We start from the raw sequence: 17,604 nt of genomic DNA on the forward strand, positions 1-17,604 counted from the left end.
GCAGTTTTCAAGGCCAGGTTGGACAGACCCTTGGGTGACATGGTTTAGTGTGAGGTATCCCTGCCTATGGCAGCGGGGTTGGAACTAGATGATCATTTTGTACCTCCTCTCAGGAGTATGATTCAGAATAGGATAGATGTTTGTAGAAGCATATAGGGAAGAAACGAGTCAATGCAGAGACTGCCCTTTCACCATTCTTCTCTGGCTTGAGATCAGCTACTTGTGGTGCAGTCAAGAGAAGGCAAGACTGTGTTGGGTGAGTCTGTAAGAACTGCTTAGCTCTGAACTGAGAATTAGGCCTGCTTCAGTTGTTTCTTGAGCAGGGTTGGATGTGACCAGCTCTCTTAGGGAGCATGTAAAGCCTGTCCGCATCGCTGAACCTTGCTGCTCTGTGTCCCAGGGAACTGCAAACTTGGATTTCCCAATTCAGTTGAGGATCTGTGGGACTGTGGTTTTCTAAAATGCCATTTAGAAAAGTCTAGTGCCTTTTGTTCTATTTATTTTGTGTACCAGTTGAAAGTCTGTGCTCTTAACATCCTCTTATACCATCATTTAATATAGCCGAAAACCAAAAATGAGAATCCATTATGTTGAAAGAGGTGGTTTGACCTTACTGGAAGGAGTGGTCTTGGCTTTAACACTCTTCAATTATAACTGTGTGAAATATACATATTTGCTGTTGCCAAGCTTTTGTATGTTCAGCTTTTGTAACACTGGCAAATTACAATTTAAGAATTCCCATCCAGTTTTCTCACACTTTACTGTATCCAAAATATGGGTACCCATAGAAGAAATCAGTTTTATTTGATTCCATACTGCACTACCTCACTATGAAATGAAGAAATGAAATGAAAGCCTCCAAAAAGCTGCTAAAACTTGCTGATAGGTTTGGTGCTTAATAACAAGATTTATTCAAAATTCTATAGGTTTTCTCACAAAAGGTTTTCTTGCATGACAGCTGAAACTGTTATTGCCAACCCACATGTGCCTTATTTCCAGGATGAAAAGTCACCAAACTCCATGCCTTATTCTATGTAGGAGGATGAGACAAGAGGTGTTCATAAAGCCAGGATCAAAATTGTCCAACCAAAATACTTTTTACCATTTGTAATTTTTTTCCTACTTTGCTTCTTGTGTTAATAACTGTTCTACATAATGAAGTAGTATTGCGAACAATACTAAATCCAGTATGGAGCCTCAAGGTAGTCAGCTACTAACATCTTTATTATGATGGATAACTGCTCATTTGCTGTTACTCTAGTTATCCAAAATCATCATGTAATTTGAAACAGAACTTTTATATTTAGGAAGGGTAAATACTGTCCTAAGAAGGATATACTGTAGGACAGACTTCATTGGTGTATTTTCTGTGCTGAAATTGAACAGCTGCGCACATTTATGACAGGCAAAATAGTGGGTGTTGTTCTATCCCATTTTTGACCCAGCTAACATTTGTCTGGGAGAAGAGGTTATAAGCTTTGGCAAGCTACTGCATAAAGCAGCTGTGCAACTTGAGAGTTTGTCTAATCTGCTTTAACTTCCAGATTCCACAGTGTTAATTGATAACATTTTCCTTACTTATGAGTAACTTCTCTGCAAATGGGTTTTTGTTCTGTGAACATTAACATTGCTTGTCTTGAAGTCATATCATTTGCACAGAATCTAAACATACAGCTCAGCCATCAGGATTTATAGGCTTTCATGTGTTATTTCTTAAACACTTCAACACACTGTAAAAGTTTAGGTGTGTTTTTAGAGCTCAGTGTAATACCAGACATCTGTATTACATTGTGTAACATGTAGTAGCTTTCTTAATATTTTAGCAAGAACCCAGTTACATTAACCACATTTAATATGCTTGGTTAATAAAACTGCTACTAAAGAAAAAAGAATATGCTTACTAGGAAAAACATCTATTGAAAAGCTTCAGGAAGCAATGGAAGAAGTAAGGAAAAAGTGTCAAGCATTTATATACAGATACTCTTAAAAATGTGGCATGAAAATATCTTTGGAAGTACTCATAGATGTCTGGACAGAGTGTCAGAAGGGGTTTACTTTAATGACTTGAAAAATGTCTCTGAATTTCAGCCTGTGGTGGCATGAGTAATTTTATTGCCATAGATATGGAATAAATTCAACTTTGTTAAAAATTTCAAAGGGTAGATACTTACTGTTCAGTATGACAAAACGTTTTAATGTGGGTTAGGGTAGAAGCCCTGATGCTATCCCAGTTGAAGTTAGGAAAACCCTACCAGCTCAATGGAAGTAACATGGTCTCCATGTAAATCTGAGTGAACTATGCTCAAAGACCAACGGGAGAAGCTATTATAATATCTGCTTTGAAGATTAGTGAGGATGACCTGGAAGGACTGTAGCTGCCCCTCTATTCGTTATCTCTAAAGATAGTCATAGTATTTTTAACAGGCGTATAAGGAAACACAGGATCAATTTACAGAAAAACAAACAGACGCACAATGATTTCTTGGTTGCTGTGTAAATTATTGCCGGTATCTTAATTGTCCATTTCATGCTTTGTTTAGCAAATGAGATTTTCTTCCTCAATGCAAAGCACTTCAAATATGTTTTCAGCAGCAGCAGCACAATTCTAAATAGGTTCCTTTTTTTTTTTTTTATTTAATTCAAGCCACTACCAAAAAACATGGTGTCGAGACTGTGTGAGTCCAAAAAGGTGTGTGCTGCAGCTGATATGCAACTCCAGGTATGTTCTTTGCATTCTAGTCTCTACTATCTATCTAGAGCTTACAGAACATATTTTGATTCTTATAATTTTATCAATTGTTTATTTTAATATAGACACTTCATTAACTATATGCAAAATAATGAAAAGTAATTCATGTTTATATTGATTTCCGTGTTCGTTTTGGTGAATGTATTCTGTGCTGCCTGCTTAAAGCTAAATGTCTAAATCTGTAGGAAAATATCATTAAAACTGCAGCTTTTGAAAATGGTTGAATTGTCAGAATTCCCAAATGTGGCTTAAGATTGAATTCTTAAATTAATGGAATCATTTAAGGAGAACTTGCTGTAGAGGAAGTATTGCATACCTTTGGATTATTAAAGTGTAGCAAGACAGATTCAGGCCACTTTAGTGTCACCAAAATCCAGGAAATAAACTAACCATAATGAAAAAATCAAACCAGCTTATTTATTTATGAGAATGTTGATTGGAGCTCCCATAAACAAACTGTGTTATTTTTCTTCAAAGGAAGTAAAAGAAATTAGGGCTCTATCTAAACTGGTTATTTAGGTTTTTTCAGTCCTTCAACAGCAGTTCTCAGTTGTGAACAGTAGCATTAGCATCCAGCCAAGTTGTTTTTTTTTTAGAGTGGGAGTTTGGCTGCATTTAGTATGCTACAAGCTTCTGCTGTGTAATTTCTGTGAGTTTGGTTTCTTCTTTGTTTTGCCTTAAGCCAGAAGCATATAATTTTTCTTTTTACAGTTGGCCTAGTGTTTAGGAGAGATAACTCTGCTAGTACCTTAGTAAAGGGTAGCCATTATTTCTGAGATGTGTAAAGAAACAAAGACCAGATCTCTGTAATTCTTCACTTTGAAAAGTGCCCAAATGATTGCAACTCTATCTACAAGCATGAGTTATGCTGGTTAACTGAAGTTGATTTAAAAGCAAAACTTAGTTAAATATTTGCAGTTTACTCTGTGCAGTTATTTATAGTGTTTAAAAACTATAAAAAAAAAAACAGAATACTGGAGTGTGGACTTGTGAATGTTTATGTGTCAGTTACACTAATTAAAACCAGACTTAGTCCTGTTTTCAGTGTATACTTTTTTTTTCATTGGTTAAACTTCACAGATCTTTGAGTTATGCTTTCAGTGCAGTGCTGGCTGTCAGTGGCCAGTGTTGGCTCTACAGGTGTGAACACAGAGAGTGCCATCTGAGGCTATACCTCTATGATATGAAAGTAACTGCATTCTCTCTGCAGATCTGATTTTGAAATGCACACCCCTGAGTCTGAAAGGTTCTCATATAGAGATAGTTGAGAATCCAGAGAGAATGAGGGCAAGAGCAGAATTAATTCATGTACAAATTGGTTTTTTTTCCTGAAAAAAACCAACAAACAATTTAGGATTGCAATAAAATTTATACTGAGAATGCTTAGTGGTGGACCTCTATTCATGAAGTCCACCAACACAGAATAATTTGTCAGTGTACAGGCTAGTAACCATCAGTGATGATCCAGTGCTTTCACATGCACCCATTCTTTTCTAATGTGTCCATAACAGCTATATAGAGATCTAACTCTGATTTCCTTTCAACTTTTAATAGATGCTTACTATAATCTTGTCAAGGTTTGAGACCAAATTGTCAATGTGGGGGCTAAATGGTCTTGGATACCAAGAACACTTAAGTCACAGATATATTAAGAAGTGACATGGCCTCCCTGTTCTCTGGTGGGGAAGACAGTGTGTAAAGTCAGTAATGAAGGGGTCATTGCGTCAGTCCTCTGGGGTGGGCTGTGCAATCCTCCTGCCGCTGTTTGCCCTCAACTCACCCTGGGGTCTCTGTAGGAACTGTCCCAGAGGGGCTCCAGACCTCATAGCTTTAGAGCCAGGGAGAGAGCACCCACTTCTGGTGGGCTCAAATTCCTGTGGGCACGTAATGTTTGACTGGTGCTGGCAATGCTGCACAGATTAAGCAGGCTGCTTGCCCTCAAATTACTCTTGTGTAACAAATGTTCAACCAGTCTCAAGCTGCACCAAATGACCACAGTACCACACTGAAAAATGTTACTGATTTCCTACTTTCAGCGCCATGTTTTTGAAGATTACAGATGTAATACCTGCAGTATGCACTCATTTCAAGGAGACAGCCTGACAGAGCCATTATGTTTATTAATTCAGAAAAAGTGTCCCAGAGAAGTGAACTGTATGCAAACACGAAGTTCATACACTTCTCTGTAGAAGTGTGTGCACTGTTATTCATGCAGATTTAAAAGTATAATAATACATTGAATAAAAGCATGTATTTCCATCTGTAGATGCTGAAGTATGTATGTGCTTCTAATGTATATACCTGAAAAAACTGTGAACAATGATGCAAATACTTTTCCTTCAGACTTTGCTAGTGGTATATTCTGTTTTGACAGCCAGATGCCATGTAAGCCATATTTGACCTTTAGAAGAAATTAAAATGCCTACAAATTTTCCAGCAGTGGGGAAAATACCTAAAGGTTCTTCTGTGGTCTGTTCAGAAAATAAATATATTGGCATGTCAAAATACAAAATCATGCTGGTTTTTCATCATAGCTATAATACTTCTGCATTTTCTTCTGGCTCATGTAATCCACAGGAAAGACAGGAGAATCCATGCATCTTCCGTAAGGCTTGTGCCATGCAGATTGAGTCTCAGAGTCTTTCAGTCAGTGCGTTCACTGGAAAATGCATAACTGTTTACATATGAATGCTATTAAGCAGAAAACAAGCTAGAAAGAACTGTAATCAAGTGAAAGTAATATTAATGTCTGTGCAACATATTCAGTACAAAGATAACTTTTTGATGGCCTTTTTATATTTTGGCAAATGTGTTTTACTGAAATTGGAAATCATCTTCTAACTACTGCTTAATATTAAGTGTTAACATGCTCCCTAGCAGTATTACCTAAAATCCTGTGGTCTTGGGATATGTCTCTCTTTGCCATTTCAAAGGCCTGTGTAAACACACAGAACAGTGCTTTGTAGATGGGAAGGTTTATGGTTGTAAAGTTCATCTGAGTTTATTTTCAGGGATGGATTTTTTGATTTTTATTTTATTTTATTCAACTTTTCTGTTCAGGTGGCCTGGCTTAAGGCTTTCTTCCCAGGGTCAGGGGAAAGCTTGTAGCTGCCTTCAGCAGCTCATTTCCCTGGCACCATGTTGTTCTTTACTGAGTCTATTTCACTGGCCTTCAGCTGATGATTCCCCACTGCCTAGCTGTGAGTTGAGATTTTGCTCCAGCTCCCTGACCGCAGACTACTTGCCTCCTGTCGTGATTTAAACTCTGTCGGCAAGTCAGCGATGCAGTCTAGCCCCCCCGCCTCCCTGCTCCTGGAGGGATGGGGAGGAGAATCAAAAGAATGTAACTCGCACGGGTTGACATGAGAACAGTCCAGTAACTAAGGTATAACACAGATCACTTCTGCTACCAGCAATAACGATAAGAGAAATAACAAGGGAAGAGAATACGATACCACCCACCAAAAATGAGCCCGACCAAGCAGAGAGTGCCCTTCCGGGTAACTCCCAGTTACATCCTGGGCATGACGTGCTGTGGTATGGAATACCTCTTTGGCTTGTTTGGGTCAGGTGTCCTGTCTCTGCTTTCTCCCAGCTTCCCCTCCTCCCTGGCAGAACATGAGACTCACAAAGTCCTTGGTCAGACTAAACATCAATGTTATCAGCGCTGTTCCCAGGCCGAAAGTCAAAAACACAGCGCTGCACCAGCTACTAAGAAGGAGAAAAAAATGACTGCTACTGCTAAACCCAGGACAACTCCATATTTCACTTTTGCAAAGGTCCACAGCTTTGCAGTTTGCTCCATCTTGTGATGGACCTGGAAACAGGTCTTAACAAAGTTGAGAGATAGGAAAAAAGGATCAAGCCTGGGCTGAAGCTGGATGCTGAAGTCTATTGTCAGATCATAGAATCATATCATAGAATCATATAATGGTTTGGGTTGGAAGGGATCTTAGAGATCATCTAATTCCAACTCCCCTGCCATAGGCAGGGACATCTTCTGCTAAGCCAGGCTGCTCAAAGCCCCATCCATGTTCGGTTTGGGTTTTTGGAGAGGAGGAGACGAAAGTGTGAAATGATTTTGGCAGGGTCACAAAGGCCTAGGGAGCAGGTGAAAGTGAGTTTTTTAGGACTCTAACATCAGGTAGTTTTCAGATGTATTCATGGTAGAATAGATCTGTTGGTCATATTCTCAGTCACCCTTGCTACCATAAATGCTATAGCTTTTGTTAAACTTTGTTAAAAAATGAACCAGAATTCTAGAGACAAGCTCTGAGGATGAAAAGTACAACCAAAGGCCTTGCAAAACTTCTTTCTCTTCTAAGATGTGAGTAAGAAATACTGCTGTTCTTACAACCTATTATAGGTTTCTCTTTAGTTTCTTAGTTTTTCGTGTTATCAATATAATTATGGAAAATTAAAAATAACCCTGTGAAGACTGGTTTTAAAAAATACTCCCTGCTATTTGCTACTTGTTGCAGTGTCTTCATGGAGTTACCCTCTGAACAGATATTTGCTGCCTATTCTGGGTTTGTAGATGGGTGATGTTAAGTGCTTGCATCTCTTGTTGCTATCTGGGTCACAAAACTTGCAATGTCATTAATGAGTGATTGTGCAAGTTTAGGTCGTGTTGACTTCTTTTCTCCCTATTAGCTGTGTAGGCAGCAAGCAAGGAAATCGGGAATACCTCTTACAAGTCCTGGCTTCTTCACCCCTGTTCTTATAATCTTCAGTTTTACTTGAAAAAAATAATCAATTTTCACATTTATCACTGGTCAAGAAACACTGTCAAAGGATTTATCAGAAGACAACTTATTCAAGTAGAACAGATATGATTCTTTAGAAACATCCTTTCATCTAAACTGTGAATGTGTTGTATTCAGCCCAAATAAAATGAGTGCTGAATTCTGTTGCACAGGTGGCTGTCCTCTTCAGTCTTTCCTGCACTTCGCAGAATATGAAATCTTCATATTAAAAATAAAATAAAATAAATGCTGAATTGAATTTTTTTGTTTTCAGTGGTAGCGCATACTGAGCTTTGGCTTTGTTTTGTATCCATGCCTAGTTCATATTTGCTATGAAAGTGCCAGATACTCTCCTTTGCTATATTTCCTTGAAAAGTAATTTTATTTGTGCTGCTATCTTGATCTCCACACACTTCACTAATTTAGTCAAGCATATGTTCTGCTATAGTTCACATGCTTCTGCACAGAAATTGCCTATGAACCTCTGGCAAAGTACCCTCCTTTGTGCAGTGTGATTGCTAAGTTTACACTGCAGCAGTTTATTGCTCTGATTGAGAGAGCTGAAATAAAGAAAGCACCTGTTTTAGTACTGCACTGAATGAGTACTCTAGGAGCATCAGCAGCTCTGTCTGTGGCTTCTTGCGTTCACTGCCTGGGCCATAACTTGCCTCTGCAGATATATTTTCTCATGTCTTCATGCACATGTCTTGGAATAAATTATTTTGCTATGTCCACTCAAATAACTTTAAGTCTTTTTAATAAATTCATTTTAAAAATTAATCTACTTCAGAAACAGTTTTGAAAAAGGGAATTGCTGGACAGATTTAGGGACAGATCTTAATTTTATTTAAAAGTGCAGATTTATACTGCCAGTGTTCTCAGTAAAATAAACACAGATTTATGATAGGTCATGATGATTGTGGTTGGTGTGCTTCAAAAACCTGTTTCTCTCATTATGTATTATACTAAAAATAGAAGATTTACAGAACCATATATAAATTATTTAGACTCTTCCTTTCCCCTATTCTTTCTCCTTTTCTGTTTGTCTTTTTTGGTTGTCAAATGCCAATGCCATGGGCCAAAGGCAAACATGTATTTTTATCTCCTCAGGTATTTTATGCTGCCTTGGACCAAATCTACCATGGGAAACATCCTCTAAAAAAGTCAACCACAGAAATTTTAAAGGAAACACAAGAGAAAGTTTATGGATTGCCATATGTACCTAATACAGTGAGTAGAAACATAATGACATAAAAACATGTGAGAGTAAGTCAGTGTGAAACAGGACTTGAAAGTGAGTTTTTTTCACTGTACTACTGTGATCTTTGTCATATCACTTATCTTTTCATGGGGTATCTGAAAGCGTTAAAGTCTTGAGTTCTTCTGGGCTGTGTAATTTTGATATTCATCATGACTAATTGGGCTTTTGTTCTGTACTTCATGACATCCAAAGGTACTGTTTGCATAGATGATAGTCATGGGATTTCCTGGGCTGTTTGGAGCTGAATTCCCAGCTTGACCATGGCCCAAATCACTGTTCGACACTTTGGTCAGAACACCTAGATCCTTTTTGTGCTTTCTGCTTCTCAGGAAATGTACTTCCCTCCTTAGCAAAAATGGTGTTTCTTTCCCTGAAAAGGGTATTATGAGGTCCATGCTTGAGCCCTTTGCTCATCAAAACTGTACTGCCTCTGGCAGCAAGATGTCTTCAGAGTGCGATGTCTGACTTAACATTTTTATAAGGATTGTTTTACACCATTCCTCTGCAGGTGTTAGATATCAAGTGATGAAATGGTTCAACCTGCTTTGACAGTTAGCCTGTGGGTTTTGTTCAATTTAAAATGTTTTTTTATTTAGCTGTTACCTTCAAAACAGTGAAACATCTTGTAATGAGCATAGCCTCAATATGAAGGACCTCAAGTTTTGGCCTGGGGCTTTATCCCAGGAAGGTGTACTGTGAACTTTTGAATTGTCAGAAAGTCTATATTCTTCACATTTATTGAATGTAGAATTTATTGAATGTCTAGTCAAGAACTGTAATACAATTTAAATTTTAGTAAAACTTATTAAAACATTACACTAGAAGAATGTTAGTGCTCTGTAGAGTATTTAATGTCCATAATTTGGCTTGCTGTCCTGTGCTGCAATTTCTTCTGAACTTAGGATATTGTAATTTAATATGTAGTCCAGATAAAAGAACATAAATGTCTTGAAAGTGAAAGATGTTTGCTTTATTTTTTAAGAGAAGAAAGTCTTTTCCTTCCTTTTGTTTAATTTCAGACCTAGTAAGAGAGATCAGCTTTTATTTTCACCTGCATTAATGTGATTTTCTGTAGTAGCTGTCAGGGCTATTATCTGTCAGGGCTGCAGAAACATCCATTGTTATCCCCTGATAAACCTTAATTCCTTTTTCCTGCTCCTGGCAGGCAAGTAAACTTAGCAAATATCCTCTGAATGTACTTGAGCTTCAGTCTCATTGTGTAGACTCATTTTCTGAAGTAGTACCACAGCATACATCTTCAGCAGATGAATTTCTGAGGTGCTGCTCTGATAACAGGACAATTTTATGCATCTTTTTGTGATTGTACTTTCAAAATGAGGCATAAAAACTACACCTAATAATTAAATGCTGCTGTACTTATGTGGTGATACCTATTTTAAGGTAAACCAAAGCATCATTCTCAGCAAATATCATGTCTTATGTACCAAGCGTAGGAGGGATAGTGGAAAGAAAATGCTGTTGAAGCATCATTTCAAATAGGTTTTACAGGCATGGGACAGCTGGCACTTCATGCAGTAGTATTTACATTGGCCGTGTTGACACACACGGTTGGAGAAGCTAGTGCCACATACAAGACAGAAAGAAAAAATGGAGCAAACTGTAGGGAGATGGAAGCACAGAGAAACAGCACTCCATGAGACTTTGTTTTCCTGAGGAATGCAAATCTCCATTTCTGGCTGGCTATTGTTTATCTGCTCAAAAGTATACAGTTTGCTGCTGGCTCCTGCAGGATGAAATTCCAAGTGGGATTTCTTTGCTCTATTACCAAATCCAGAAGCTAAAGACAGCCAGGCAGGGGGAATGTGTCTGCCTGTTTTTGTAGTGTCTGATGGATTTGTTGCCAGAGGAGATTTGTGTTATTGAGTTCGGAAAATGAATAGAGATTTTGCGCAGGCTGGGTTCTTGATGCCTTTAAGAAGCAGCCAGCCTTCCTTTTGACTCTTCTAAGAAAGCAAGATAAACCAAGTATTAATGACCAGACATTTTTCTGTCGTTTCTTCCTGAATGTGCTTGGTGTCAAAATCTGTGCACTGTGGGGGGATTCAGTACTTTCCCTTTGCTCAAAATCATAGCTTATTTCTCATCTCTTGCAAAGCCAGTTTCCATTTACTATGTATGATCTGCCTTGCAATTGATAACACTGTCTGCTTTTAGAGTATCTCCCCTGGTCTCTTCCACCTTTGTCTCCAGGGTTTCCAGAGTGACTTTTTAAAAAGTATCAGGTGACCCTTTGATTAACCCAACACATGATCAAAGTTCCTCCCCATGATCCGTTGCTTAGTCCCCTGCCTGTCCCCCAAGTTCAGACTTGAAAGCTATTTCCCTTTGAGACAGTCATCAAAACTTAATGATATGCCATTGTTAGTTCTGCGCCAAGCACAATAATTCCTATCTCCTGCTGTGGGTTTTGGTTCAATATCGTAACAAAAAATGAGACACAGGGTAAACAGGCTCTGCAGTGATAGTGGATATTGCAGGCTCCTGCAGTTACAGGAAAGAGTTCCCAATAATGAGGTGGTTTTACAATAAACAACAGCTGCCCAAATCATCATACCTGAATTTTCTTTGTGAAGTATGGAATTACATTGAACTATTGATTCTTATTTACAATAAAATATTATGGTCGTACATATTTTCCTGCCCATCGTTGTAAGATTTCTTCATTCTAATCTGGAAGTTTGCTGGTTTAACTTGTGAGTCTGAGGAAAAATAATTTTGAAGAGTGAGGCACAGTGAATGTGTGTTCTCTTTTAGACCACTGCTAAGTAGTCCCTTTTGCGTTTTTAAAAATTACATGGCCTTCTGGTAAGCTTTTGTTCCAGAAACAGAAGAATTTTTTCTGTGGTACTTGAATAGAGAGTGCAGAGTTGGAATTAACCCGCAGACATCATTATAATTACATTTGTTAGGAGGGAGCACATTGGTATGTAGGGAGCCTTTTGATATTTTCTGGAACACTAAATAATTTGCTATATAACTTTTTGCTCTAGCACGTTAAGCATGTATTAGTTCAGAAGGATCACCTGTAGTGGTGGCGTAAAATTTACATCAGATTACAGCTTTAATTATGCTTATATACTTTTGTCTAGAGTGCAGGTTTCTTTGGCAGCATGAGAACTTCTTAATAGCTTATGGTTGCTAGTGACTGGAGAGTCCAAAACACCTGTGAGACCAAGTAGGTTAGCCAGCCAAGTTTGGCAACAGAAAACAAGGCAGGTATTGTTACAGATACCCTAGAGGGAAGAAGTACACGAAAAATGGTGTATCACCAATGTGGTTGCTAGTCTTTCTTCTTCCTGCAGCTGGGGGGACTCTGCCCAGACAGGGATCCTGACCTCGGAAGGCTCCAGCTAGGTCCTTGTCTTAACTTGCTGGGATTGTGCCTGTCATGTTCCTGACAAAGGAAATCAGTGGAAGAGATGCAACCTAACATTAGGAGTGCTTGCTCAGGGAGCCTGTCAGGCACCTCAGGAAAACGTGGCTTGCCATGGATTCTGAAAACACAAGGATTTCATTAACAGGGCACATATAAAGGTATCTGGGATGCTGGTCAGCTGAAGAGGAGTTGATGTCACTAGACAGAGAAAACTAGATTCTCTGAAGAGATAAAATAGTTTCTGTATCACATTGTCACAATATGCCCAAGACCACTTCTTATGTTGTTGAAGAGCATCTGAGAACAAAGGAGCAGCTCTCTCTCTTTTTCTTTCTTAGGAGCCTTTTCTTAGGAGTTTGAAGGTGTTAGGTAAACCAGAGGCCAAAATTGGAGACAGTGTGGTTTCTCGAGTTCTGTATCACAATCTTGTACTGAAATGATCGCTGTCAGTGCTGGTGCTGCAGTGGAGAGTATTGTTTTTAACAGGCCTATTCCTCAGCCTACTGAAGGCTGGCTGGCAGTTTGAGTGAAGTATCTTGTTAGTGGATCTGTCATCTGTGTCATTGTGGCATTTGTTGTTTTAGGGTTTCTTTTTAGGTCTTAATGTATAGTTATAACTCCAGTCCTGTATAACATTAATGTGAATATCAGTCACCCCATATAGAAAGACTTGTTGGGCCGGGCAAGCAATAAGGCAGCTGCCTTAAAATAAATAAGTGATAACCCTTAACCTTTGAAGGTAAAAGTGGGTTTGGATTCTGAAAACTTCACTCAAGTGGTGAACATAAATATTGAAATTATTGGTAAAGAAGGCTAGCGGCTGCCTAATGAATTTTAAACTGTAATTTCACTTCATATTTATTCTATCTGAAATCTTCCCAAATTTGTCTTAGATTTATTAAGTTAAACTAATGTAACCATAGAACATAAGCAAAACTGAAAACCAGATTAAAGGAAATTAAAAAGAACAGCTGAAAGGTAGGCCTCCATGATCTCTGGAACCAAGGTCAGCCTTCACAGGAATAGTACAGACCTGTGCTTCATTTATGCAGGGAGAAGACATGAAATGCCAAAGCTCACTTAGAGTTGAAACTGGCCAGTATTGTTTCAGATAACAAGAAGGGTTTCTTTAAGTGCATTAATAGCTAGAGGAAGTCTAAAGAAAAAATTGGACTAATACATATTGAAGATGGTCATCTGACTAATAGGCATGAAGAAAAAGTGGAGGCATTCAGTGCAGACTTTTTGGTTCAGCCTTTAATAATACTGATAGACCTTGGGCTGTCTGGTCCGTGAGTTCAAGGGCCACAAGTGTTGGAACAGTGACTTCTTATTTGTGGACACTGAAATTGTAAGGAACCAGCTGTATCACAAGTCCATGGGGCCTGATGAAATTCATCACAGTTCTGAAGGAGGTTGTGGGTGTTATGTTTGGACCCTTCTCTATCATCTACCAAAGGTCCTGGGAGTCTGGGGAGGTCCTTGTTGGCTGGCAGCTAGAGAGTGTTATTCCAGTTTACAAGAAGAGCATGATTGATACCCCAAGCCTGTCCATGTTCAAGGGGCATATGGACAATGCTCTTAATAACATGCTTTAACTTTTGGTCAGCTCTGGAGTGGTCAGGCAGTTGAACTGGATGATCATTGTAGGACCCCTTCAACTGAAATAATCTACTTTGCGTTAGGAAGGCAATTAAATATGTAAGTATTTAAAGAACAATATGCCAGAAGAGTGTGGTTTTATTTGTGGGATGCTGTTAAAGAAAATCGTACCTGTTTTGTTGGTTTATTAGGGTTTTTTTAAATATTTTTTTTTATTTGAAGTTGGGGACTTAGCAGTGGGTAATGTTGTGTCTTGTAGTAGGTGTGTCTACCTCTTAAAAAGATAGAGAAAACTGGAGGAAATACAGGCAAGTGGTTTGGTGAAGATGATAGGTTTGGAAACATGACCTGTGAGGAAAGTTGGGGAAATGGAGTTTGACTAGCAAAGAGAAAACCAGTGTAGGCACACGAGTGTGTTCTGGTATTGAAAATATTTATGAAAAACAAATGTAATCGAAATTGAGACTGATCATTTGTCTCTTATGAGTGAGCAGATAGTAGAAGAAAAGAATGGTTTAATTTACAGCAAATGTGATTATGGTTAGTATCTAATCTTTTGAAGTCCTCTCAGTCTTTTCCACATTTATTGAAGAAGGAAGCAGACACCCAGTAGGTCTAGGATCTCCCTTATAGGGAGTTTTAGAGAAACCACTGTTGTAGGTCACAGAGACATAAATTTCAAATTAAATGCAGAGAGCCTTCATAGAAGATTGCTTTTCCACTTTTTCTCTCTCTTTAGTTACTTAAGAGGCACTGAAGTTGCTCATTCCACTTTTTGGAGTGTTTTGAAGAGAAGTGAAGTCATGTGTCATTACTCAACCTCTGAAAGTTTGTGTAACCCCTTCAAAGTAATTTTTTACCTTGCCATGTTGGAAACCAAAGTTGTTTATACGAAGTGCAAATCCCTGGATTAGTTTTCATGTAAGCCTTCTTAAAAGTATACTATAAAATCAAATTGAAGAGTTTGGGTCTGAGGAAAAGATGACTAAAAGAGTGCGCAGTGAACTCTGGGGAAATGATAGTTCTATAAATAATTAATAGCTAAAAGCTATTTCAGAAAGATTGGAGTCTTGCTGAGGTCAGTATTAAAGTAGATGCTGGGACTTTCAAAAGCTCTTAAAGTCACCCTTCAAGGTTTGTTTAGGTTTCTGTCTTTGTGGAGTTGAGTTCATTTTATGATAAAGAAAATGCTGAAAGCAAATACAGTGAAGATTTGTTTTCTGCTGGTAATATGACACTATTCACTGGGCAGCTATCTACAGCAGCAAAGTGTTTACAGATATCATAAGATATGAAGCACTTTTAAGGAAATTCTTTTTGCAAGTGTTAGCCTCATGAAACTCAAACATACTTTAGTGATAGCATCTACTATGTAGTAAAGCATTTTAAGGAACACTGCAGGAAGTAGTTGCATACATCTCCTAGTAACATTTTGAAATAGCTATATGTGCTTTATATATATATGTATGTAAACAGAGATTGCTTTGTTTAGTTTTGTATAATTCTGTTCTCACAGCTCACATGTCCTTTTTTTTCCCTCAAGATTGCAGTACTGGAGCTGTATTTGATAGTGATAGATGGAACTGAATATATCTTTGCCATAAACACAGGCACTTCAAGTATATTGGGAGATTGTCTGTTCTAGGAACAGCTTGCAGTCAAAACAGAAAAGAACGAGAGAGGAATTGTTATCACACTCGCTTAACAGGAAGGGGAGCTAGACTGGGAAGAGTTAAAAAAAAGGTAGTTTCTTCAAGTTCATATTGCAATTTGTGACAGATTCAGGATTAGAATCACGATTCCTAAATCCCTGTCTGGAATGGCTCTGGCAAAAGATAGTAAATGGTCATTACAGTAAAATAGTAGCTATGTCATCTTCCAGTGTAGGTACAGATAATATACATTACTGAGTTGTATTGACAAATATATTTTGCATTTACAACATTGCTAAGATACTTCTTGGGTTTTTTAAGAGTTTACCTTAAACAGTATTCGTGATGTCTGTTTCAAAGAACAGGTCAATATAAAATATTAGGTTTAATTGGTAAAGTAGAATAAAAGCCTTGAGCTTCAGTGTGAGTCTGTACCCAAAGGAAACTGGTGGTCTGATTCTAGTTTATCTCAGGCTTATGAATCTTTAAAACTTAGGCAGTAAAAGAACTTATGAATTGATAATAGAGTGGTGTGTGTGTGTTGCATGTGTATGTGTGTGTAGTTACATGTTAAGACATGAAGGACTTGTTTGGAAATTGTCTGATTGCATGTTTCTTATATTTTACCTTAAAGACTAGCTATTGTGTTTACAAGTAACACTGTCTATCAACCTGTCCACATAAGATCAGTCAAAGGACACAATGTAGAATCAATTTTCATATCTTTGTGTTGTTTAACCCAAGTTCTAAGGATTGTGGAAAATGCAGATCATACATACAGCTTTTTGATGTTATTATTCTTTGTTACCTCCCATGTCCCCTTTCCTTCAGTCACTCTGGGTGGAGAAGAGGGAGAGCAGTAAATAATTTTAAATGATTTTGCTATGAGCAGCTCAAATGCATTAATAGTTTATATATAAAAATGAAATATTTTTCTTTAAGTAATTCAAAGACCATATGGTACATATCAAGAATCACCTAAGTGGTTAATTGCATGTTAAATTCCTTTCCTCTTCCCCAGTGTAAACAACTGCAAAAATATTTACATTCCCTGCCTTTCTAGATTTATTTATCATTTTATAATAAAAACACAGAAGTGTTATAAATTGAAATCTTAATCTCTTGCTTGACTCGCTTTCTAAAATGTCAGCGGTGTCTTTGGGTTGGTTTACTTTGTGCACTCTCCCACTCCTAACACAGAAACACAGGACACTGGAAAACTAGAGTTAATACTCTAGTATTAACTAGAGTTAACTATTATGTTAAGCAAGTTAGGGGTGCAGCATATGATGCAGATTCTTGAAATTGGTTTTCTGTTATTCTAAACAAGATTAGAAACTGCAGCAAAGGAAGTGGCTTTAAAGCTCTTTATTGGATTTTTTTATTGTTGTGAAGCTCCAGAACGATGATGATGTAATTCCATAAAACTTGGAGGGGCTCAGGCCAGATCCACAGAAAGTAAGTTGACTGAGCAAGCTGCTGCATACCTATGGAAAGAGTCGTTCCTGCCAGGCAATGAGTTCTCTAGCTTTTCCCCAGAGGTACCTACTGGCACAAACAGTTTGCAGGCTCTGCACTCCAAACCTCATTAAACTGTTTCTTTGAGTGAGAATGAATTGAGGCCATCTTCAAAGAGAGCCATAAATTTATGTAACAAACTAATACAATAAGGAGAAAAATTCTGTGTTTCGTTTCAGAACAAAAGGCTGAATTCTTTAAACTGCACAGTGTATGTGAAAATCCTTTTCTTGTTTCATAAAGTTAGAATAGTTTAAGCAGAAAAGTCTGAGAACAAATTCTGGTATGACAATTTGGCCTCCCCAAAGTAAGCATACCCAACAGCAGAGCTTGAGCTTTGGAGCCTGGCAGCCACAGCCCAGGCTCTCGCTAGCAGTGCTGGGCTGCTCACTCATTTCTGTGTAGGAGCAAGAGAAAAAGAGGAGTCTTAGCAGGAATCTTCTCAGCTTGTCTAACTGCAGACATAGTTATCTCGGGAAAGGGAACATAGAAGAGGTTCAGAGAAGGGTGTTTCATGCAAGTAGATTAGCACACTAATTCTGGGAGTCACTGTAGTGAATGAAAAAGACTGAAATTCTCTGTACATGATGACTGGATGTTGTTGCAGTTCTGTGCTGTGAAATCTCATATCCTCTTTGAATTTTGAGAAAAATGATCTATGACAGAATATGGGTGTGAAG

At 38.1% G+C, this 17,604-nt stretch overlaps 1 protein-coding gene across 3 annotated transcripts in view; it reads left to right on the top strand.

Annotated features, from left to right (window-relative positions):
- The window catches only part of MIPEP (mitochondrial intermediate peptidase), a 73,575-nt gene that overhangs the window by 39,359 nt on the left and 16,612 nt on the right, over positions 1-17,604 (top strand). For 2 of the 3 annotated variants that reach the window (XM_065678528.1, XM_065678530.1), the window contains 2 exons: positions 2,645-2,719; positions 8,605-8,724. In XM_065678528.1, the coding sequence (XP_065534600.1) occupies positions 2,645-2,719; positions 8,605-8,724 (195 nt within the window). The remainder of the gene's footprint in view (positions 1-2,644; positions 2,720-8,604; positions 8,725-17,604) is intronic. The other variant, XM_065678529.1, reaches the window with a different exon arrangement.

The sequence above is a fragment of the Lathamus discolor genome, chromosome 4 (assembly GCF_037157495.1).
Source record: "Lathamus discolor isolate bLatDis1 chromosome 4, bLatDis1.hap1, whole genome shotgun sequence".
Classification (NCBI taxonomy): domain Eukaryota; kingdom Metazoa; phylum Chordata; class Aves; order Psittaciformes; family Psittacidae; genus Lathamus; species Lathamus discolor.